Source organism: Cherax quadricarinatus, chromosome 44 (genome assembly GCF_038502225.1).
Source record: "Cherax quadricarinatus isolate ZL_2023a chromosome 44, ASM3850222v1, whole genome shotgun sequence".
NCBI classification, from domain to species: Eukaryota; Metazoa; Arthropoda; class Malacostraca; order Decapoda; family Parastacidae; genus Cherax; species Cherax quadricarinatus.
In genome coordinates, this window is record NC_091335.1 from 12035135 (window position 1) to 12059824 (window position 24690).

At 37.9% G+C, this 24690-nt stretch overlaps 1 protein-coding gene across 5 annotated transcripts in view; it reads left to right on the forward strand.

The window, feature by feature from the left end:
• Window positions 1-24690, forward strand: part of Zdhhc8 (zinc finger DHHC-type containing 8) — a 117025-nt gene that overhangs the window by 59712 nt on the left and 32623 nt on the right. For 2 of the 5 annotated variants that reach the window (XM_070094098.1, XM_070094100.1), the window contains exon 7: window positions 833-862. The exons of 1 other annotated variant lie outside the window; for it this stretch is intronic. In XM_070094098.1, the coding sequence (XP_069950199.1) occupies window positions 833-862 (30 nt within the window). Of the gene's footprint in view, window positions 1-832; window positions 863-1813; window positions 1935-2137; window positions 2794-24690 lie in introns of those variants that run through there. 2 more of the 5 variants (XR_011393148.1, XM_053789178.2) reach the window with 2 other exon arrangements.

Genomic DNA, 24690 nt, shown 5'->3' on the forward strand with positions numbered 1-24690 from the left:
AGTTTGAGGATTAAGTTTTCACTGTGACCCTGTGCTCTTATTTCCTGCCTCTCTAACAGTCTTTCCTTGTCTACCCTATGAAAGTATAGTCTACAGTATTTTGTACATTTTTTGGGTGCATTACCGTATTTCCAAAATTGTTTCTCACTGTTCTGTTTATGTATATACTCGTATGTTTTTGTAAACCGGAGAGAGCTTGTATAATGAAAAGTTGTTTAAAATTATATTCTCTACCTTGTGGTGTTCTAAATATAATTTGTGTTTAAGGTTTGAAGTATTGTAATTGTATATGAATTTCCATGTTAGTTTATGCACTTTTATTATTAAAGGTATTCAGTTTGCAGAATAAAAGATATTGTTCCATGTATCCCTGAAGGCAGCAAAAGAGAGTTGAAGGCTTTAATTATACTATTGCTGAAAGGTGTGAAAACCCTCAACAATTTTTTCACTTTGCAAAATTTGTGGGTACCAATATATTATATTTTTTTATGGTCTACATTAAGTACATGAATGATAATGTAATACTTAGGGTAACAATTTTTTTTTTTTTTTTGAGAAGGCTAACAAAGTAGTACATTAATACTTAGGTTTACAGCATATGAAAGGGAAGACCAACACACTATAATTTAGTTGCTGTTATGGTGGTTTTTAGTATTGTTTCTCGAATGTTAAAGTTTAAATTATAAATAGCATTCCTTTCGTCAAGCCGTTGTGCCAAATTGTGGCAGCACAGGATTTGTCCGAATTGATCATTTGTATGTTCTAGGGGGAATAATTAGAGATAGATAAAGGGTGGGTTTGCATGACCATAAAACTGGTTTTTGTCCCACAGGATACGGCAGGCTTGATTACTCAGGACAATGTAAGTACTTTGCATGCTGTGTCGGAGGATGTGCATGGTGGGCTGTACATTATGTGCACCTCACAGCATGTTTTAATAGCAAAATGTATCCTGTAGCTAATTGGTGCATGGTAATATGCATGAGTATGTAGTTGGGCTCCACTGACTGCCTTACCCATTCATCCATGCCTGTATGCACCTCCCGCTCCCCATTACTCCACTCGTCTTACCCCGGCCATCTCTTACTTTATTCTCCTGGGCCATGGGCTTGGTTATTTCCTTGACCATGGGCTTAGTGGTCATCTCCTGGGCTGTTTACTACCATCTGTGGTGATATTCATTTCCGCTCAGTTTTTCTTTTTTATCAAAAATTTACAAATGATTTAATTCGTTCGAAAGTTAAGGAAATTGGTATTCAGCTAAATTAGTGGCAGTGGTCCTTAAGTACTAAAACAAAAAGGCTCCTCTTGATCAATGTCATTGCCACCTTAAGAAGTATTATAATTTAGGATTACTTTAATGTTTCTCAAACTGCAAGTATTTTTAGTTCTTAATTAAAAACATAAGAATGTCCAAAATTTTATTTGGCTTATGTGGCTGAGCTTTATAAATTTACAATTTGGTAAATTTGTCTTTCATTAAGCTTTGTTGGGTAGAGTATGGTGTAGCGGTATCTTTGGAGCAGCTTTAACCTTCTGACGGTTGTTTAATTGGTTATTATATAGGGCTCACCTTAGACATTTCAAAGCAGATATGCCTTCCTCCATTTTGTTTTCTTAAGTTTTATTTTTAATAGTCTTTAATTGGTAATGAAGTTAGCTATTACTGTACTACAATCAAGCTCACGAAAGTTGTATGAAAGTCAGACTCGCCACTGTCAACACCCATCAGAGGACCCACTGGCCAGGAGAAAAGATGAGTGAGAGATAAAGTCAGTGGTGTAAAGGCTTGGTTGTTTGCCTGATGTTGCAGATGATGGAGTTGCCTCACCCTGACCCCAGCAGCAGGTGGCTGCAAACCACCGTATAGCCTTCCTTCCCCCGTTAGTGCTCAACCCCAGTGCTCTCTTCGTGCCAGTCAGGCTGCTCCACAGGTGAGTTTCACACCATACTCCCCTACCTGGCTTTCACTCTTTAAATCCTTCCCTTCCCTTCCTTTACCTTCCCTTCCTTTACCTTCCCTTTCCTTTCCTTCCCTCCCTTTCCCTCCCCTTCCCTTTCCACAATTCTGTAGCTGCATTGTCATCCAATGTAATTTTCCTGTATATTCATGATGACACCATTTGTGATTTTACAGTTTCTAACCTCGCACAAAGCGGCCATCTGTACCTCGGAAGATTTCTTGCCTTTGCACCCTGGAGTTTTATTGCATAATTTTAATATAACTGAAGTGAGTATGAATACCATTAGAATATCACATGAATTCCCTTCATACCATTGCATTAATGTTTTAATATTGATAGTTTTGTTTTTATTGCATCTTATTGTTCTGTGCCTATTAGTGGTTGCATTATATCCTACCCCACCATCTATCATTGTTGTAGAATCTAAGGATTTTAGTGCATATGCTCACAGTATTCTTAATAAAAGCTAATATTTTTACTTAGATTTGTTGATTTTTAATGCTTTAAATATTTTGTAGTTTTCGTGATAACAGATACCAACATTGAAGTGCTGTGAAGATCAGGATAACTTGTTAACTACAGTATCATTCCATATACTATTATCATTATCAGTGAATGTTGATAGCTAAAGAAATGAACGTGGCATAAAACGAGGGTTTTTTGAAAAATTAAGGCTGAATCATGTACAGTACATACGGTAGAAAGCTTATCATTCTCATTTTTTTAATTCACTGATTTACAATATACATATTTTAAATTGTAGGGATATTTTTGTGGGCTAAGTTGGAATTGTGAAAAAGAAAGATAATTTAAATTATTGAGAAGAGCAGTGAGTGCTCAAAAATTGGGTAGGAATGTTCAGGTTCCAAAGGTATATAGTGAAGTCTGTATTCTTCTGTACCCTGCTGTTTTTTCACAAGTTCTTGGTTGTCATAATTCAAATAGCACTCTGAACTTCAACATCCCTCCCCCATCCTAGGGAGAGTATGACAGTTGCACCTCCCATCTTTGGAGCTCAAGTCTAGCTAACTGATTTTCTGTTATCCTTTCATAAGTGCTTCCTAACTCACATTCCAACATCAAGTCAGATCCCAGAAATACTGTTTGTCTCTGCTCCAATCAAACATGTTCATGCATGCCTGCTGAGTGCTGAAGCCCCACAAGTCCTTCCTTAAATGTTCCCTACACCACCACCTATTCACCCTGTATTTATTAACCCTCTTGGTTAGCATACCCTGCTTCATCCTTTCTAAGGGGCAAACTATCTCAACAACTCTTCTCTCATAATTATATCTTTCATACCACCATACTGCCTCCAGATTCTTTTGCCCCTTACTCTTTGCATAATATTCATATAATACACTGGTGATTTCAAACATGGAATCTCTACTGCCTCCAGCCTCCTCCTCACTGTAACATTCAAAGACCATGCTTCACAGCCACTTCCCTCTCTCCTACATACCTTAACTTGAGCCTCTACCTGTGTTTTATTATTTTAGTGCCTTCTCTGGTAAAAATATTTAAATTGGTCACCTTTCCAATGACCTGGAGTATTTGGTATGTTATGGAAATAGTCACTCTTGTTCTTTGTTCTTCAAGAGACAGGAGACCTGGCTTTCCCAACCTTTTTTTTTTTTTTCAAGCTTCCCTGCATGAACTCAAAGTTGTAATAAATAGCTGTTTAAGAATAGATGCTCTACATTCAAAAAAGGTTTCAAATGTTAAGTAAAGAGTATTTTGTTTGTAATTGCAGTTTTATAGCTACAGCGGCATTTACTCTTAATGTCCCATTCTTGGTTTTTCATCTATAATTTTATGTAGTATCCAGTGGTTGCTATTACTATACCTCAGTGTATGTCTCTTTTCATTATTCTTCCTTTTTTTTTTTTTTAACACCCTCTCCTCACTTCAGAACTGTAGCCTTGCACTGCTAGCATTTAAGTCAACATGCTTCTTCTTTTATACACTTTTATTACCTTTTTTTACACAAGTCATTTTAATCGGATCATGTTCCCTATTTTCCTTCTATCAGCCAATGGGGCATATCTGATGTTTTCAGCATTTCTTTCTAACTCATATTTTGTAGTTCAATTATTTTTGATTAGCACATTTATATATGTTTCATACAGTCTAGATACATATATTCAGTCAGTCCTTTCTTCTCTTTCTTCTCACTATATATTTCTATTTCCAAATTCATGCTGTGTTCTACAAGGGCATTAAGGCTTTCTAGAAAGTGAAAATGGTGAAAAGGTCCCTTTTTTTTTTCGTTTCCATTTATTAAGGACATTGGTATGTAGTTAAGGGCATCATGCCAATTTTTTTTTTTTTTGTTTTTTAATATTGCTACATTTCAATTGTTTGATATTTTCAGAGATGTTAATTATCTGTTAAATATGTGTGAAGCATCACTGCAGTAATTTAGGTCCTCTTTGAATTCTTGGTGATATTTTTTTTTAATCTTAAACCAACCCAAATTTTCTCAAATCACTAGTGTGGTCCATCTATTCATGCCAAAAAACAGCTAATAAAACTGCAAAAACCATCCTAAGAAATGCCCCAAAGTTGCTATTTTAAACCTCAAATGCAGGGTCAGAGGTAACTTTTCTCATCATTCATTGCATGAGGCAGGCTTTTTTTTGTATGTGCACACCCACTGCACAGACTCATTCTTTCATGTATAGGTCAGAATTTGCTATTCACAGCAAATTTGAGGGCTCTATAAATTGTGTAATAGTATGTCATAGCCTCTGATTGCTATGATGTACTGGTACATGATGGACAGCCTGAAGGTTATTTTTTCAATAGTACTACTAGTAATTTTAATGTTTGATATTTTCTCTTGGATTACCTACCCTTTTAAGTTTGGCACTGGCCCTCAGTCATTTGTAAGCATAATGCAGTCTTCAGTTAAGCTCATTGCATATTTCCGTCATTTTTGGTGAGTGTTCCCTCTTCTTTTCTCAATTCTCATTTTCCTGGGACTTCATTTACACTTTCTGGTCATCACCTTGCTTTCATCCACCATACATCAAGATAGTCACATAACTTGTTAATATTAACCATGACATCTCCAATGCTTCTATCCTCCTTGCTGTAACATTTAAGGACCACCATGACACTACTCTGTTTCCATTGATAAACTTCCTTCCATAGATTTCCTATTGCCCCAGCTACCTACTTTTTGTCATCTATTTTTCTTATTCACCTTGGTATTTACAGACCCATCTATTAACACAACCAGTTGTATATACTATCTAAATACAGAATGTTGACTTCTGACTTAAAATCTTTCATTGTCCAATCCTTTTTTTACTTTGATTACCTTGCTCTTTTCTGTTTTCATCTTAAACTTGGTTGTTCATTACAATAAATGGTAATTACCATGGTGAATACTGTTTTATGTAAAATTCATAATCTCTCTCTGTATTCATTGTGTTTACATATTTATGTATTGTGCCAAGATCATAACTTGGTAACAGATGGAACAATTCTAGTGATCAAAATAGTCAGATTACCTCTTTCTTTATGTTTAGATTCAAAATTGTTGCTACAATGGCATAGGCATAGTTGCAAAAAACTGTGCTCCAACACTCCACCACACACCATCATCATCACTACAGTACCTTTATGTTAATGAGAATGCAAACTGAACAGGATGAAAGAAAGCTACAAAAAGACCTGGATAGATTTAAGAAATGGGTGGATAAATTATGTACTATAATTCAGGTCAACCAAATACAATTATGATGCTGGGAGCCAACACCATTTTTGGAAGTAGGGCTCACAAAAACAGGTAAAGAAAAAGACCTTGCAGTAATCCTTACACTATACCTGTTCCCTGATGTACTTATAAACAAAATAACATCAGGAGCATAGGATAAGCTTGTAGAGATAAGAATGGCATACAGGAAAGACTTGTTCAAAACACACTTTACCATGTGTAACCCATTCTTGGATATGTAATGCCAATGCAGATCCCTCCACTTGTTAAACAGAGTAAAACTTAAGAGTACAGAGGAGTGCATAAAGACTGGTCCCTGAGCTGACAGAAATGATCTACAAAGACTTTGATCTACAAAGACTTTGCTGGAAAAATGAATAACATGAAGGTAGATCACAACATACAGAACATTAAAGAGTAGACAAGGATGCACCAAGAACAAGGAAACATGGTTGGCTACACTCAAATGAGCACTAGGACATCAGGAAATGTTTCTTTAGTGTAAGAGTGGTTTAGAAATGAATGAGCTGAGCAATGACAATGGAAGCAAATTTCATATAGGGATTCAAAAACAGATATATTCATGGAGAAGCCCTCAATTTTTAGAGGTCAAAGAGCACTAGGAAATGAGAGGTAATCAAAGTTATGAGGATGGGAAGGGCAGCTTAAATTCCTTGAATCAAGAAGCCTTCACCAGCATCAATGTGAAAAATAGATCTGTCAAGACTCATTCATTCTGGTTGGTAGGAAAAGAGGCAGGACCAAGAGCTAGAGCTCGCCTCCCATTCCCTTGCATACTCGGATAGGTAATTGTCATCATTACAGGTATGATAATACTTATTTGTACCCAATATTAATTGAAAAAAAATCAGTGCTTAGGGCACACATATTCTTTTGTGAATTATCCTCCTCTTGCTGATACTTAAAAACAATCTCCTGTGAATATTGAAAGATTGCTGTTTATGCACGCATATGTATGAATGAATGTATGAATGTATGTATGTATGTACGTATGTATGTACGTATGTATGTACGTATGTATGTACGTATGTATGTACGTATGTATGTATGTACGTATGTATGTACGTATGTATGTACGTATGTATGTATGTACATATGTATGTACGTATGTATGTATGTACGTATGTATGTATGTATGTATGTATGTATGTATGTATGTATGTATGTATGTATGTATGTATGTATATGTATGTATGTTGTGGAGATGCAAATTTTAATTATTAATTTTCTTGGTCCTAATGAGTTTTCTTCATTTTTTTAAATAACATTGATGCAATAATTTGTCCTTTATTTCACATACATATTACATAATTCACATTAGCATGTTTAGCATTAGGATACACAAATTACAAAAGTGATTATAATTATATTCCATGGTCTACCATTGCTTGTTTCAAAGTCACAGATTGTTAGGATTTCTGCATGATATTTTGGCACACAAATTGCATGACATTGCATTGACCTTTTTTTGACTTGCAAAGCAGTGGTACTGTTTTTTGTTGTTTCGCACTGGTGAATAAGAGTGAGTACGAACATGCACGCATGTCATGGCTTTTAATATGGGTAAAGGCTGCATGATATAAGTAAGAAGTGATGGAAGCAAGGGTTTAGAGTTAGAATTTACATATTTTCCAGTTGGTCTTCCCAAAGTGATTGTTATTGAAATAATGATTTAATAGCTGAAAAACATATTGGTCCAAACAACTTAAATACAAGTAGTACAGAGTTGCTTATAGATTTATTTTAATTTCTTGTTTTATGTTGTGAATCTGTATGCAGCTTATTAATCTGATAAGAAATCAATACATTTGTTGCAGGGAGTAAACATTTTGGAAAATGCTAAATAAAAAAAATCTGGGATTTATTTAGGAGAAGGGATCAGTTGCATTTTATGATTAAATATTTTACTAAAAGTTACAGAAACAGAGCTGTGTTTGTGGTGTCCCGTCTTCAGTGTTTAGGTTGTCATATAACTGTTTAAGTTTCCAAAGATTGTATTACACATCTTTTAAATCCCATTCCAGCAGTATTTCATTTATTTGTGAATAAATATTTTTTTGTGCCCTTTTAGCACTGATTTGTGACCTTGCTTTCCCTCTTCATTATGCTAAGAAATCTTCCTTATCTGTCTCTGGTTTTATGTGTTATTGTCCTATCAATTTTTTGTTTTTATTTTCTACTGATGAGGTTTACTTTAAGTAGACCTGAAGGGACTTGAAAACCAGGATTGAGTGTGTGGTGGATAGGTTTTTTAATGGACATGCTGTTGGAGAGTGAGCAAGGTAACATTCATTCAGGAAAAACTGGTTAGCTGTTCTCTGAAGGAGGGGTGGGGCTGTTGTAGTTGGAGGGTCATCTGAATTGTGATCTTTTTATCTGTGAATGGTTCTGGAGATTATCTTCCTCACAGCCCAGTCACAGACTAGACCTCCTTGGTTGGATAGGAAATATTACAGGATTTAGAATGATTTAGAAGAACATAGAAAAGTAAAGGTATGTGTAAAATGAATGCAAGTAGAAGTTTAAGGTAAGATATAAACAACTATTGGAGGATAGATGGGCTAGTGAGATTATAGGCAATGGGGTCAGAGATGTATGGGGTAGGTTTAAGAATGTAGTGTTAGTGTGTTAAGCAGAAGTTTGTGGTTATAGGAAAGTGGGTGTGGGAGGGAAGGAGCAATTGGTGGTATGATGATGTAAAGAGAGTAGTAATGGAGAAAAAGTTAGCATATGAGAGGTTTTTACAAAGTAGAAGTGATGCAAGGAGGGAAGAGTATATGGAAAGAAAAAGAGAGGTTAAGAGAGTGGTGAAGCAATCTAAAAAGAGAGAAAACGAGAGAATGGGTGAGATGTTATCAACAAATTTTGTTGAAAATAAGAAAAAGTTTTGGAGTGAGATTAATAAGTTGAGGAAGCCTAGGGAACAAATGGATTTGACAGTTAAAAATAGGAAAGGAGAGTTATTAAATGGAAAGTTAGAGGTATCAGGAAGATGGAGGGAATATTTTGAGGAATCGTTAAATGTTGATGAAGATAGGGAAGCTGTGATTTCGTGTATAGGGTAAGGAGGAATAACATTATGTAGGAGTGAGGAAGAGCCAGTTGTGAGTGTGGGGGAAGTTCGTGAGGCAGTGGGTAGAATGAAAGGGGGTAAGGCAGCTGGGATTGATGGGATACAGATAGAAATATTAAAAGCAGGTGGGGATATAGTTTTGGAGTGATTGGTGCTATTATTTAACCCTTTGAGGGTTGACAGGCCCTCTCCGAGACTTGTTCTCAGGGTCAGCCAAATTTAAAAAAAAAAAATTATTTTTTCCAATGAAAAGATAGAGAATCTTTTCCTGATCATAATGACACCAAAAGTATGAAATTTGATGGAAAACTTACGGAATTATGCTCTCGCGAAGTTAGCTGTCTCGACAATGTTTACGCATCGGCGATTTTGCCCACTTTGAGCCCTATTTTTGACCAATTCCAGTGAACTAGTCGACAAAAATCATAACTATTTCTCTAGAACTCCATTTTTTCTATTGAATGAGTACAAGAAACCACCCATTTACTGATTTCAACTATCCAATACAGTGGTCAGAATTTAGCAATTTTGCCAATTTCACACAAATTTCAAAAGATGCCAATTTCTAAATAGGGTCCAGAATAAACAAGAAAGACATTCCTGGCACTAAAATAACATTTCCTCTGTTCATTAGTCACATCCCCAGGCCCCTCTTATATTTCTTTGGCTTTCCACTTTCAATTTTTATTCATACAAAAAATAGAAGATTTACTGTTATGCAGACTGCTGCATTAGTGCAGAAATGGTATAAATAATATCAGCGCACTTGTGAAAGAATATTAGACTCACCAGTTGACGTGTATTGGACGTTTGGCATGATTTGTTTACTTTTGAACTTAGGTAAAAATCGAACATTTCTGCTACTTTGAGCTCAATTTCAAGGTACTTTTCATTGTAAAACCAGTCAAATTCATCTCAATTTCTGTAATATGTCTTCCATTCTATAAAATGAAACCAAGAAAACTAGAATACAACAATAAATACCATACGAAAATACAGTGCAAAGTTGCTGTTTTATTCCAAAAACACGGTCAAAGTTTTTTTTTTCTCGTTATGCACAGTGTGCTGCAGGATTTTTTTTATACTGCGCACACTGACCACATAGACCCATTCTTTCATGTGTAGGCCTACCAGCTTTCTCCCACTAGATTTGAGGGCGCTAGAAAACCCTGGGTCGTAAGCCGTACTAGTACGGCCGAAACCCTCAAAGGGATTGGCAGAGAGCATGCATAGTTCCTTTGTATAAAGGCAAAGGGGATAAAAGAGAGTGCAAAAATTATAGGGGAATAAGTCTGTTGAGTATACCTGGTAAAGTGTATGGTAGAGTTATTATTGAAAGAATTAAGAGTAAGACAGAGAGTAGGAATAGCAGATGAGCAAGGAGGCTTTAGAAAAGGTAGGGGGTGTGTAGACCAAGTGTTTACAGTGAAACATATAGGTGAACAGTATTTAGATAAGGGTAAAGAGGTTTTTGTGGCATTTATGGATTTGGAAAAGGCGTATGACAGGGTGGATAGGGGGGCAATGTGGCAGATGTTGCAGGTGTATGGTATGGGAGGTAGGTTACTGAAAGCATTGAAGAGTTATGAGGATAGTGAGGCTCAGGTTAGAGCATGTAGGAGAGAGGGAGATTATTTCCCAGTAAAAGTAGGCCTTAGACAAGGATGTGTGATGTCACCCTGGTTGTTCAATATATTTATAGATGGGGTTGTAAGAGAAGTGAATGTTCGGGTCTTGGCAAGAGGTGTGGAGTTAAAAGATAAAGAATCAAACACAAAGTGGGAGTTGTCACAGTTGCTCTTTGCTGATGACACTGCTTTTGGGAGATTCTGAAGAGAAGTTGCAGAGGTTGGTGGATGAATTTGGTAGGGTATGTAAAAGAAGGAAATTAAAAGTGAATCTAGGAAAGAGTAAGGTGATGAGGATAACAAAAAGATTAGGTGACGAAAGATTGGATATCAGATTGGAGGGAGAGAGTATGAAGGAGGTGAATGTATTCAGATATTTAGGGGTGGACGTGTCAGCAGATGGGTCTATTAAGGATAAGGTGAATCATAGAATTGGTGAGGGGAAAAGGGTAAGTGGTGCACTTAGGAGTCTATGGAGACAAAGAACTTTGTCCATGAAAGCAATGAGGTGAGTGTATGAGAGTATAGCTGTACCAACACTCTTGTTTGGGTGTGAATCATGGGTGATGAATGTTGCAATGAGGAGGAGGCTGGAGGCAGTGGAGATGTCATGTCTGAGGGCAATGTGTGGTGTGAATATAATGAAGAAAATTCGTAGTTTGGAAATTAGGAGAAGGTGTGGGATTACCAAAAGTATTATCCAGAGGGCTGAGGAGGGGTTGTTGAGGTGGTTCAGACTTGTAGAGAGAATGGAACAAAAACAGCATGACTTCGAGAGTGTATAAATCTGTAGGGGAGGGAGGGATGGGTAGGGGATGGCCTAGGAAGGGTTGGAGGGAGGGGGTAAAGTAGGTTTTGTGTGCGAGGGGCTTGAACTTCCAGCAAGCATGCGTGAGTGTATTTGATAGGAGTGAATGGAGATAAATGGTTTTTAATACTTGACATGTTGCTGGAGTGTGAGCAAAGTAACATTTATGAAGGGATTCAGGGAAACCGGCAGGCCGGACTTGAGTCCTGGAGATGGGAAGTACAGTGCCTGCACTCTGAAGGAGGGGTGTTAATGTTGCAGTTTTACAACTGTCGTGTAAAGCACCCTTCTGGCAAGACAGTGATGGAATGAATGATGAAAGTTCTTTTTTTGGCCACCCTGCCTTGATGGGAATTGGCTGATGGGTTAAAAAAAAAGAAAAATCTTATAAATCTTTTACTGTCTCAATTTCCTTTCTGTGTTTAGTTATGTATTGTGTGCTATTTGATCCTTTGTGTTTAGTTAGGGACATGTCCCCCTCACACATTTCCTTAGACCTATTATCTTATTCATATTGGATTTTTATCTTCATATCTGTTTTGATTTAATTCATTTGTTTTGATAATAACTGTAGGTTTGATTCTAGTTCTATCTTTTGACATTTTTCCTCATCAGGATGGTCTTAGTTATGTATTTGAGTCCCTGGCCCCTCTTAGTAGTTCTTCCATATACTTTACCTTGATTACATATGATAGTTAGATATTTGGTTTTCCTTCCTTGTCGTTAGTTATTGGTAATCTTAAATTCTCAAACAATTCAGAACAAATATTCTTGAAATGTACATATTTGTTATAAAATTAAATGGCATTTATTTCATGCATTTTGGAATGTGCCAGTTATGTAAAGCATAACGATTCTAGTCAAATGGACTTACAGCTGTTGATCCTAGCTGCTAGTTTTATCACCAGTAAATGTTGTTGTTATTTTTTTTTATTAAATGCTATCTGCAACCTTTTCCTCCTATCTCTCTACGTACGTTGGTCCTGATGTTTATTAGATAGTTACATATTTTCAAAGTTCTTTTTGCTTTATCTCACTGGTTTTGTATTCATCTTTGTTTTATATTTATTTTATTTTTTTCCCACTGGTCCTCTAGAATTATTTAATTTAACCCTTAAACTGTCCAAACGTAGATCTATGTTTGCGTGCATAGTGCTCCGACCTTGATTTTCTCCGTAAGAAAGCACGTTAAAAAACATAGATCTACGTATGGACAGCTTAAGGGTTAAACCAAATCCTGGTCTGTTATCTTCTTAATTATTACATCAAAATTCACTAGCTCTTGTATTCTGATTCTCTCTATATTTACCTAGGGTACTTTAGTCAGTTCTTGAAATTATACGTAACTTCTAGATAGGTAAGTTAGCACTACAATTCTTCCTGTTTTAACTAACCTGTTTCCAGTTTTGTAATCCTTGCTCTTAATACACCCAATTAGCTTTATTACTGCTGGTTTTAAAATTCATTGCTCTCTTTTTTTTTTTTTTTTTTGTTAACAGTGGTATAGCTTTTTAGAATCACTGGGGCACCATTTACAAAGTACTCTGCTCTCTCATTATTAATTTAGCCAAGACAATTTAGCCAAGACAATTTTACCAATGCTCTTATATGGGTGTGAAGCATGGGTGATGAATGTTGCAGCGAGGAGAAGGCTGGAGGCAGTGGAGATGTCATGTCTGAGGGCAATGTGTGGTGTGAATATAATGCAGAGAATTCGTAGTTTGGAAATTAGGAGGAGGTGCGGGATTACCAAAACTGTTGTCCAGAGGGCTGAGGAAGGGTTGTTGAGGTGGTTCGAACATGTAGAGAGAATGGAGCTAAACAGAGTGTTAAGAGTGTATCAGTCTGTAGTGGAAGGAAGGAAGGCGGGGTAGGGGTCGGCCTAGGAAAGGCTGGAGGGAGGGGGTAAAGGAGGTTTTGTGTGCGAGGGGCTTGGACTTCCAGCAGGCATACGTGAGCGTGTTTGATAGGAGTGAATGGAGACAAATGGTTTTTAATACTTGACGTGCTGTTGGAGTGTGAGCAAAGTAACATTTATGAAGGGGTTCAGGGAAACCGGCAGGCCGGACTTGAGTCTTGGAGATGAAAAGTACAGTGCCTGCACTCTGAAGGAGGGGTGTTAATGTTGCAGTTTAAAAACTGTAGTGTAAAGCACCCTTCTGGCAAGACAGTGATGGAGTGAATGATGGTGAAAGTTTTTCTTTTTCGGGCCACCCTGCCTTGGTGGGAATCGGCCAGTGTGATAATAAAAATAATAATTGTGTTTCTCCAGTGAACATATTCTTAACTCATTCATATGTGTATGTGTGTGTGTGTGTGTGTGTAAGGCAGCAAACATAATACAGTGGACCCCCAGATTATGTAATTAATCTGTTCCAGAGAGAGTGACTAAACCTGAATCTGACTAATTCCGAATTAATTTTCCCCATAAGAAATAATGGAAATTAAATTAATCCGTTCCCGACACCCAACAGTATTAAGAAAAAAATATATTTTTACATGAAATATACATTTCCCTACACAGAAAGCAATGAGACATGCAGAAAAAAAACATGACTAAAATGACACTTACCTTTATTGAAGACTTATTGATGAGTGATGAGATGGGAGAGGGAGAGAAGGGGAATCCTTCTCCATAAGGACTTCAGGTACCAAGTTCTTTTCTGGGGTTACTTCCCTTCTATGTTTTTTAATGCCACTAGGACCAGCTTGAGAGTCTCTGGACCTCTGTTGCTCAAAAAAGTGTTCCAGAGAAGTCTGTTTCTGTCATTTCTTTAAAACTTCCCTAAAATGGAACACAACATTGTCATTGTACATGTTGCCAACATGGCCTGCAACAGCTTTGTCAGGGTGATGTTCATCAATAAATATTTTCACCTTTGTTCACTTTGTACAAATGTCCTTAATCTTTGAAGAAGGCACCGTCCTCCATCTCTCTTCCTCCTCTCTTCCTCCTCCTCTGAAGCAGTTTCCTGAGCTGTGGTCTGTTGCTGTTGCAGATGAAGGTCTTGCAGCTCTGTAGTGGTTAGCTTTTCATTGTGGTCCTCCACCAACTCTTCGACATCCTCCAAACTCACATCCAACCCCATGGAATTCCCCAATGCCACAATAGATTCCACAACTGGCATAGGCTCCTCAGGGTCAGCCCCAAATCCTTCTCTTGTACACATTGTGGCCACAATTTTCTCCAAGCAGAGTTCAAAGTCCAGGAAGTCACACCCTCCCAAGCCTTACCTATAAGGTTTATGCAACTGAGGATACTGAAGTGATCTTTCCAGAACTCTCTTAGGGTCAATTTATTGTCTGAGGTCACTTCAAAGCATTTTTGAAACACTGCTTTGGTGTACACTTTTTTGAAATTTGAAATGACCTGCTTGTCCATGGGCTAGAGAGGAGTGGTATTAGGGGGCAAGAACTTCACTTTGATGAAATGAAACTCTTGCACCATTTGCTCTTTCAAGTCTGGAGGATGAGCAGGAGCATTGTCCATTACCAGGAGGCACTTGAGTTCCATTTTATTTTCCAGGAGATATTTTTTCATATTGGGGCCAAACACTTCATGGAACCAATCAAGGAAAATGTCCCTCGTGTCCCATGCCTTACTGTTTGTCTTCCACATCACACACAGTTTACTCTTGATGACACTGTTTTTCTTGAACACACTGGGATTTTCAGAGTGATAAACCAGTAAAGGCTTCACTTTGAAATCTCCAGTAGCCTTACTACAAAACAAGAGAGTTAGCCTGTCTTTTATAGGCTTGTGTCCTGGGAGTGCCTTTTCCTCCTGAGTAATGTAGGTCCTCTTTGGCATTTTCTTCCAAAAGAGGCCTGTTTTGTCACAATTGAACACTTGTTGGGGTTTGAATTTTTCAGCCTCTCTGTACCCCTTGAAGTCCTGAACATATTTTTCAGCTGCTTTTTTGTCAGAACTGGCAGCCTCACCATGTTTTATCACACTGTGTATGCCACTATTTTTCCTAAATCTCTCAAACCAGCCTTTGCTGGCCTTAAATTCACCAATACCAGCACTAGTTCCAGGCATTTCTTTATGAGATCATCATGCAACTGCCTTGCCTTTTCACATATTATTGACTGCATAACACTATCTCCTGATAATTGTTTCTCGTTGATCCACACCAACAACAAAGCCCCCACATCTTCCAATATTTGTGATCTCTGTTTTGTAAACATATTTGCACCTTTCGCAACAACAGCTTCCTTGATTTCCTTTTTTTTATTTCCTTGTTCTTGTATGGGATTTGTTATATAACCTGGCCAGCTCGGTGACACGCACTCCACTTTCATATTTTACAGTGATCTTTTTCTTGAATTCTATAATGTTTCTCACCCTCTTTACCAAAGGGCTGGCACTAGAAGCTTTCTTTGAGCCCATGGTGGCTTATATAGCAGTTACTAGCACTAAAAAAATGGAATAGAAAATGTATCTTATGAAAGCGTGGGATTGTCCTCACTGGCTGGTAAACTATTTTACACTGGCTGTACATGGAGTGTCTGGGCCACCCTGGCCATGCGGACTCATTCCGGACGAATGACTTATTCCGAGTTCAGTGACAATCACCGAGCCAATATTTTGATGAGAAAACTTTACTTATTCTGATGACGACTTAATCCAGGGGTTCACTGTATATTGTGCAGTAACTAGACAAGACTGATATGGAAAGATTGCGATTGTCAAGGGCTCATTGGAGAAGGTTGAAAGGCTTTAAAAAAATAATAATTTATTAGTTTGTAAGGTAAGAATATTTAGGTAGTACGTACTACATAAAAATATTATTGGATGCCATGTTTGAGAGAAAAGGGTCTGTAATATAACTGAATTGTGTATGTGTTTGAGCCAGATGGCATGTGTGAAGTTGAAGAAATCTAAACCTTTGCTCAGTCTTCTAGTTTGTACAACTATTGAAGTGTAAATGTATAAAATAATAATATGATACTGAAAATGCAGCATTTGGTGTGCTTGATTCCATATAAGAATAATGGAATGTACAAGCATGAATTTTGAATCCCTGTTACCTGAAGAATTATTCCCAGGGAGGCTGACAAAGCAGGTGGAATGTATCATGTGGTGTTTGGTAATGGCTATCATACTTATAATTTTTTAATATATTTTAGTATTTCTTTGCAATTTTTAACCAAGCTGAAGGCAAGGCAAGCTTTTGTGATGTAATTTGTCTAGCCAGCATTTATCATAAAATTGAATTAGTTAAAAAATGAACTGATTTTCATAATGCTTTTTAAATGTAACATGATGCTTAAACGAATGTTTTTGAGGCCTTTTTGTGTTTGGTTTCTATTGCAGCCAAGTGTTATAATTAGTTTTCAGCTTTATAAATATTTGATGTAAGAGCTGGCTAAAGGGATTATAGAAGGGATTTTGTTTTAGTTACTGGGTGTACAATGTGTGCAAGGTACCTCTGAAGAGCCTCATGCAACTTCAACTTGTCGGTTTTTCAAACCATTCATCACTCATGCAACTTAATTGACTTGAAGCAAAAATTATTGCTGTGGCCGTGATAGTGCTGTTAGTAGTATAGTTTACACTTTTGAGGTGAACAATGCAGCTCAGATTGAGGTAAAGTATATAGCATTATTATAATTGCCCTAAACTTTTTCTGCTTCTGAAAAATTGTAATGACACAATTGCAACTTTTTCTGTTAATTTTTCTAATGATTTGTATATACTTTCAGTGGGGCAAATGTTACTTTATAGTGGTAGTTGTTTATCTGTTAAGTTTTGGCTCAGTAGTTTCGGATATACTCGAGGCAAATTATGCACTATTAAATGGTGCTGCTTGTATTTTTATTTTTGTTAATTGTTTATTAATGATAGGGTGGGTATAAAGGTTTTATAAAATTTTATGTTTAAATGAAATTATTCTTACATGCTAATAGTCTGTAGAGTTACTCCTCCTGCTAAGGCAAAAGTGTTTTATTATTAATTATTGTTGGCACTTAATACTAATCAGGCATCTTCATCATAATAAATCTCCATTGGTCTGGCCATCTTCATTTTATTTATTTTATTGTTTCAAGGGAAATGCAGTGTCTTTGCAATCACATTATTTGTTTGTAGAATGAATAATAATTTTTTTACACAATACATAAATTTTGGTCTGCCTCTTCCCTTCCAGATATTTCAAAAGCACCTGTTAGAATTGACTTTAAGCTTAACTTATATACTACAAGTATATTATATTATGAGCCATCTGGGCAAGGTAGTTCCCAATATGTTCTTAGTTCCAGGGCTCATCACCTCACTGTTCTGTCTCATACCAGGCCTCCTGGCTGATGGCCATCTGATCATTCGGGCTTTTGGTGCAGGTAGCACAGTCAAGCATAAACACAACAACCTGGCTGATCAGGAACTGTCAAGTTCCATTGTGAGAATGAGGGTCTGTTGACTAAGAACTCAATTTTTCTAATTAAAATGGAACTGTGTGTATCATGAACTACACTATGGTAGACAGCGTTGTCTCCCTTGACTGCCTTAATACGGTGTTAGTATATATTTTATACTGTATACAGGATTCTTGACTCTCAGTCGCCTGAGTTTCAACGATCTGCAGTTGATGAATGAGGTCCAAAACTATTATTGTTTAGTGAATTTCTATGTGGCAAATTATCCTTATTCTGTCGTTTTGTACTGCATAGTATAATTTGTTCCCAGTTACAAACAACCCATTTATAATTTGAAATACTGGAAACACAACTCATTCACAAGTTATAGACCTCTATATACATATTTACATATTGAATACAGTATGTAAATTTAAATTTAAATTTAAAACCTTACGTAATACCTTCATGCTTTCGTCACCATGTTATGGATAAGTGAGTTTATGCTTGTGAATTATGTCAGAGTATTCCACATAGCATAACTTATTTGAGATATTGTAGTACGTGAAAAAGAGGGTAATATAGTCATGTTGTGCTCAATATTCAGTGGGTGATCATTCATATAGGTTTTAAATTTGTTGTGAAAGCTATGTGAAAGAACAAGATGTGTAAATACTTGGTTAGTAATTGTTATAAAATAATACATGAGTAACTGGAGTAAAATGTAGTGAATATTGTGGTGTTTGAATTAAGAATGTTAGTGAGGGAGTAAATTTTTGGAAAATATTATAGGTGATTGACATAGAAATTAAGTTGATTATATAATTCTTGTAACTAAGAAGTAAGATTTGAGCAAAATCTTGAAAAAAATAATCATCTGGAGGTCACTGCCCTTGCAACCCAGTCCCAGACCAGGCTTCCTGGTTACTGGTCTGATCAAGCAAGCTGTTGATGCCCACAGCCCGCAGTCCAGTGGGTGGCTGGCAAAACATGCAAAACAGCATTCCAGAGAGTGCAGCTGGGAGGATGTCCCATTATACAGTCAATCTTGTTTGCAACTTTCATACACCAATAATACTGGTACTGTGGATATTTTAGTGTGACCTCACTTTTTTCCTGTTATCTGCTGGAACATGTTTAGCTATTTCTCATAGAAATTTCACTCTTTACCTTATTCCCTTTCTTTCATTATTATAATCATCCAATGTGTAACTATAAATCATTTTAAATATCTTCATTTACCTTAATAATTTTTTTAAAAATTCTCTTTGTTGACATGTTTTGAACAAATGTACAGATTTGCCTTGGTTTATGTGGAGGCGTTTCTGTTGTGTCTTGTGTCGGATCGTCAGACAGATCTTAAGGTTGAAGTCGTGGTGTTTTCAGATTGTTAAGACATCAGGAATTCCTGAGTAGACGTTGATCGTGGTCTCTGGTGCCGTGGATGTCTCGGCGCAGGTCCTATCAAAATATGTTTTCTCACTTTGTCCGCTCCGTCCCGTCTGCCATTTTCCGAATCCATCTCTTGGGTTCGGTTGGCGCCAAAACGTCGTCCAGTCCTGTTTGTCTGTTCGAACTGTTTTCACAAGATCCCTTCCACCTGTTAGAGAGGGAGAGAGAACAAAAAACACTTGGGCACTCATTCCGGAGAGAAGCTGCAGTGGTCCCGTGATATGTGACAGGTCCTTGCCGCTCCACTCCACTTAGCGCCGTCGTGAGTTGTTTCTGCCTATTCTCATAGGTTAGGTTTGGTTTTCTCAATCCCTCTGCCTACCCCATGTCATTTTCTTCTGGTCGAAACATGGTTTTGTCCCACTCTATTCTCATAGGTTAGGTTGGCTTTTCTTGATTTCTCTGCCCAACTTATGTCGTCTTCTCTTGGTCGAGACATGGTCTGTCTCACTTAGGGAACTTGGCTCTCATTAGATCGTCCTTCAGTGAACTGTCTTTTTCCCAGGCCAGCATTGGGGGCTTTTCCGGGAAATAGTTCATCCACGAGGCCGGCCCGAATTCTTTTTTTACCCACATCCATAGCTGGTCTAATTCCTTCCTCAAGCCTGTTGCCCAAGATTTGTCAAAGAGGGTTGTCAGAATTAGTCTTCCATCATCCTTCCGTTGCACAGGCTGGAGGAGTTGGAGTCTGTCCGACGTCTTCAGTTTTTCTGCAGCTCTCCTGAGGCAATCTTCTGGGTACTCCCTCAGCCTGAAAAAATCCCACATCTCTCGTAAGGATGCCAGGAATTCCTCTTCTTCGCTGCAGATCCTCTTGATCCTCAGACCCAGGGAATAAGGCAGTGATTCCTTGAGACTCTTCAGGTGGGAAGACGTCCAGTGGAGGTACTGGTGCGCATTACCCGGCTTGTAGTAGGTTTTGCTATGAATAAATCTATCTGCATTCAAATAGACTAACGTATCTAAAAAGGGAAGTTTAAGATTATTAGTTTCGTAGGTGAAACAAAGTGATGGGTGTGCTTCGTTAGCCCAGTTCACTAGTTGCTGGATGGTTTCTTGTTCTCCCTGTATTAAACAGAAAATATCATCAATATACCGTTTATACAGAATAATTGGTGGCTCTGTCTCAAATCTGTCTAGTTCTATCTTACAGTGAACGAAGATTTCCGCAACTGCCACGCTAATGGAAGCCCCTATGGCTGTGCCCGTCCTTTGCCTGTAAACGGTATTATCAAATTTCAAGATGGTATTTCTCATAATATGTAACAGGGAGTCCTCTACCAGTGATCTTGAAGGTGGTTTCCTGATACCCAGCTGGGCCAGGTCTTCTCTGATATTTTCTAAGTTTTCCCAATAAAAATCTGACGCCGTTCTTGCTGCCTCCTGCTGGGGGATTGATGGGTACAAGGATACAGTGTCTAGTGAGACAATCCTTAGGTTGTCTGGAGCCCTGCCCATTGTTGCTCTTGTTTCCTCTAGGATTTGAAGGAAGTGAGTTGTGTCCTTCAGCTTGTCCGGGAGGAGCTTTAGCAAGGGCATTAGTATCGCTGTCATCATCTTGTCCATCGGGCGAGTCGGTGCTGCGCAACCTGAGAGCACAGGTCTGGTTTTGAAAGTCCCCAGTTCCTCATCCAAGCTCTTATGTGTCTTGGGGAGGAAATACATGTTTGGGACCTTGGATTGGAAGGTTAAGAGGGAATCTCTTAGTGCTACATTCATGACACCCTTCTGTCCATCGTTGTTATACAGGTGAAGGACTAGGTTGCTGCTTGTGGCTTTAATCTGTGAAAACACTTCCTCTGGGTTGTCTAGTTTTTCATAAGTGCTTTCATTAGAGACATGCTTCAAGCCCGCTTTCCTATAGTTCTCTGCCTTGAACACGACTATCTCGGATCCCTTGTCGGCGTCCGAAATCACTAGGTCTCGTCTTTGCTTCAGGTTCTTAAGACTGGCTCTCTCTTTTTTCTTCAGGTTTGGTCTGTAATGTTTCTTATGATTTCCCAAATTCTTCTTCATCTTCATCTTCTTACCCAGGCCTGGTAGTTTTCTTGCTGGTTCTGTTAGGGGCCTCAACGCTCTCATATATTTTTGTGTCGTTGAGGGTTGTTCCCTGGGCTTCGACCTGCAAGTTCTTCCTTCCATGTCTCGTTGGAAAGCCCAGTCGAATTCTTCATTCGTGAGCTTTTCCAATCTGTCACACGTCTTGATCAGGTTCCGTTCCCTAGTTGCCTCGCTCGGTGGACCCGGTACGAAGGACAGTCCTTTGATCAGGACCCTCCTCTCATTCTCCGTGAGGTCTACTTTGGAAATCACCAGTCTGCTCGAGTCTGGTAGGGTTGTCTCCAGTCCTGGTTCGTCCTGTATCTGTAAGGACCCCTCCCCCCCAAATCTGTTCGGTTTCCCGAAAAAAGGGTTATTACCATAATAGTTATTCCTATAAAAAGGTTTCTTATTATAATAGGGTTTGTATCTGCCTTGGTTCTGATTTTTCCCGTTAGTCTCCGTTTTACTGTTGTTATTGTTATTGGTTTTTGCTGGGTTATTGTTAGTCTTCTTTTTGTTAGTGTTGTTAGTGTTGTTAGTGTTCTTTGGATTTTCACTAATTTTCTTCTCATTGTTTGTATTGTTCTGTTTTTTATCTTTTGTTTTCAGTCTCTTCTTTTTTGGTATTTCGTTATTCGTGGTAGATCTGTTAGTCTCCAAGCGGGCAACTCTGTCCGCCAGGATTTTCAGGGACCTTGCAATGGATTGTAGGCCCGTGAGTTCGGGTTCAGCATCTGCTTGTCCCGAGGTTGGAGCCGGCATTGGTTCCCTGCCCGGGTTGGTTTCCATTGCCGGTTTTTCCTCTACCTCTAATACCTGTTGCCATAGTTCTACCAGTGAGTCCATGGGGTCTCCCTTGGACTCCTTGCTCTTTCTGGTAAATTCAAGCAAAGGCTGGTTTTCAGTTGTCTTTTGTCTCGGAACTCTGGTAAATTCCATTGCGAGGGTTATAATGTCTTTTGCAATTTCTTCACCAAATTCCTTCACGATATAGGTTCTGATAACTTTAATTTTTTCACAGGTGTGCTCCAGGGCTACTGAGAGTCCTACCGAGAGTTGCTATTATATAGCGTCTCATTTTTATTGGTACTGTAATTCCAAATTTGCAACATATATTTGCTGAATCTGGTTAGCCGGACTTGAGTCCTGGAGGTGGGAAGTACAATGCCTGCACTCTAAAGGATGAGTTTGGGGTATTGGCTGTTTGGAGTGACATCTAAGCTGTCATATCTGGGCACTTCTGTAAAGACAGTGATTATTTGTGAATGACGGTGAAAGTGCTTCTTTCATTTTTGGGTCACCCTGCCTCGGTGGGAGACAGCCGGCGTGTTAAAAAAAAAAAAAATCTGTACGTGATCAATATAGTTTGCAAAGTATAGGGGTGGGGATATTTGCATTTGTGAACTGTAGTATTTGTGCCCCTCAGGTAAGACGATGAGGGAGTGAGTGATGGTGAAAGTGTATAATTTAAACTTAAAGGATCTGCTAATCACACCTGAACAAATGTTAAGATGAAAGTGAATGTAGGTATAACCAGCACACAAGGAGAGGCTTATATTGTCTGCATTACTCTACATTAATTTTAGCAGGTAGATCACGAGAGTAATAAATATGTTCAGGCAGTGGAAAATTTGATATCAAATTGGAAGAAAGGAGTAGAGGAAGTGAATGTTTTTAGATTTTTGAGAATGTGTTGGCAGATGGATCTATGAAAGATGAGATAAAAAATTGAATTGGATTAGGGAGACAATGTGGAGAGTGAAAGTTGTATCTATGGAAGCAAAAATGAGAAATGTTCCATAGTATAATGGTACTAACCTTTTTATATTGGTGTGAAGTATGGACTTTAAATTTTACAGCAAAGAGGAGGCTAGAATTAGTGGAAATGTAATGTTTGAGTAATTTTTTTTTTTTTTTTTTTCAACAAGTCGGCCGTTTCCCACCGAGGCAGGGTGACCCAAAAAAAAGAAAGAAAATCCCCAAAAAGAAAATACTTTCATCATCATTCAACACTTTCACCACACTCGCACATTATCACTGTTTTTGCAGAGGTGCTCAGAATACAACAGTCCAGAAGCATACACATATAATATCTTGTGTAAATATTATGCAAAGAATTCAGAGCCTAAAAATTAGAAGATAATGTGGGGTTACGATAGGCATCATTGAGAGGATGGAGGAGAGGGTTGTTGAGATGGTTTGGGTATTTATATAGAATGGTGTAGAATAGGATTACCAAGATTATGTGTAAATCCAGGGTGAAAGAAAAATGGAGTGGGGGGTCATCCCAGGAAGGGTTATTGGCAGGGTGTGAAAATTTTAAGTGGTATGGGCTTAAGCATCTGGTAGGCACATATGAATATGTTAGATCAAGATGAGTGGAGACAATTGATTTTTTAGATTTGATGTGCAGTTGTTGGAGTGTAAGCAAAGTAACATGCAGGAATACAGGGAAATTGGTTAGTTGGACTTGAGTTCTGGAGATATTTTTGCACTCAGGAGGGGTGATTTGCACAAAGGGTCATTTGAATTTTGATATATGCACACTTTTGGCAAGACAACTATTGAATGAATGATGGTTATTGTTTTCTTTTTGTGGATCACCATAATTTGGTAGTCGAGGGCCAGTGTAGTAAAAAAAATGGTAATATTTTAATTAATTACAGTGCTTAACAGTAATATTAACATTAATAAGGAATTAAAAGTTACTAGCATGGCTGGAACCATCTAAAACAAGCACCGAATTGGAGATAAAACTAGATGACATTTTGGTCATGGACCATTATTAAGGTCTGGGTGAGGGGGAAAAGGTACAAAAACAGATGTAAGTTCTTTACTTATGTTCACCTGACCTTCTGGCTTTTTCCACTATTGTCTCACTTTCAGCTGTGTAATTGTCCAGGACAGAATGAAATGTCGAGCTTCATGTGCAACTTGTGGGTTAGGCATGAATTTGTGTTAATTCTGTTATCTTAGGCTTTTAACAGGATGCTACTGATATTGATCCCATGAAAGGGCCAAAATCTTCTGTTGATTTAACTTATTTTGAGAGTCTCGTGCAATATAATAGGTGGTGTGCACAGAAACAGTAAGCACCAAGTTCAAACAATGAGGAAAAGTACATAATCATGGGAAAGATTAGAGCTATAAAGCTTAAGTTACCATACTTAATGGGGCTTTGAGTTTAACTTACAGATGTAGAAGACAATATGTAGACATTTCTGTATGACCCTTACAGGTTTAGTGCTTGGTTATGATTATAATCTACACATTCCCACAAACAGACATAACAATAGGGAATTGGTTTGTTCACTAGCCTGGATTTTGGCCATAGTGGTGCTTATTAATTTTTGCCTCACACTACCTCATATGATAGCACTCTTCTTTCCTTTGCCTTTACACTTGTTGATGCCTTCAAGTATTTTTTTTTTGTTGTTGTCATTGTCTACACTGTGCCTTTGCCCCTAAACCCTTCCTCATAGCTTAGATCCTTTATCTCTGACTAACCTGCTGGCAGATGTTTGGACTTTCTTGATGTGTATAATGCACAGTTACATTGCATGCTCTAGTATTTACTACATACAGATGGTGTTCTATATATCATTCTGCAGGAATCTTTG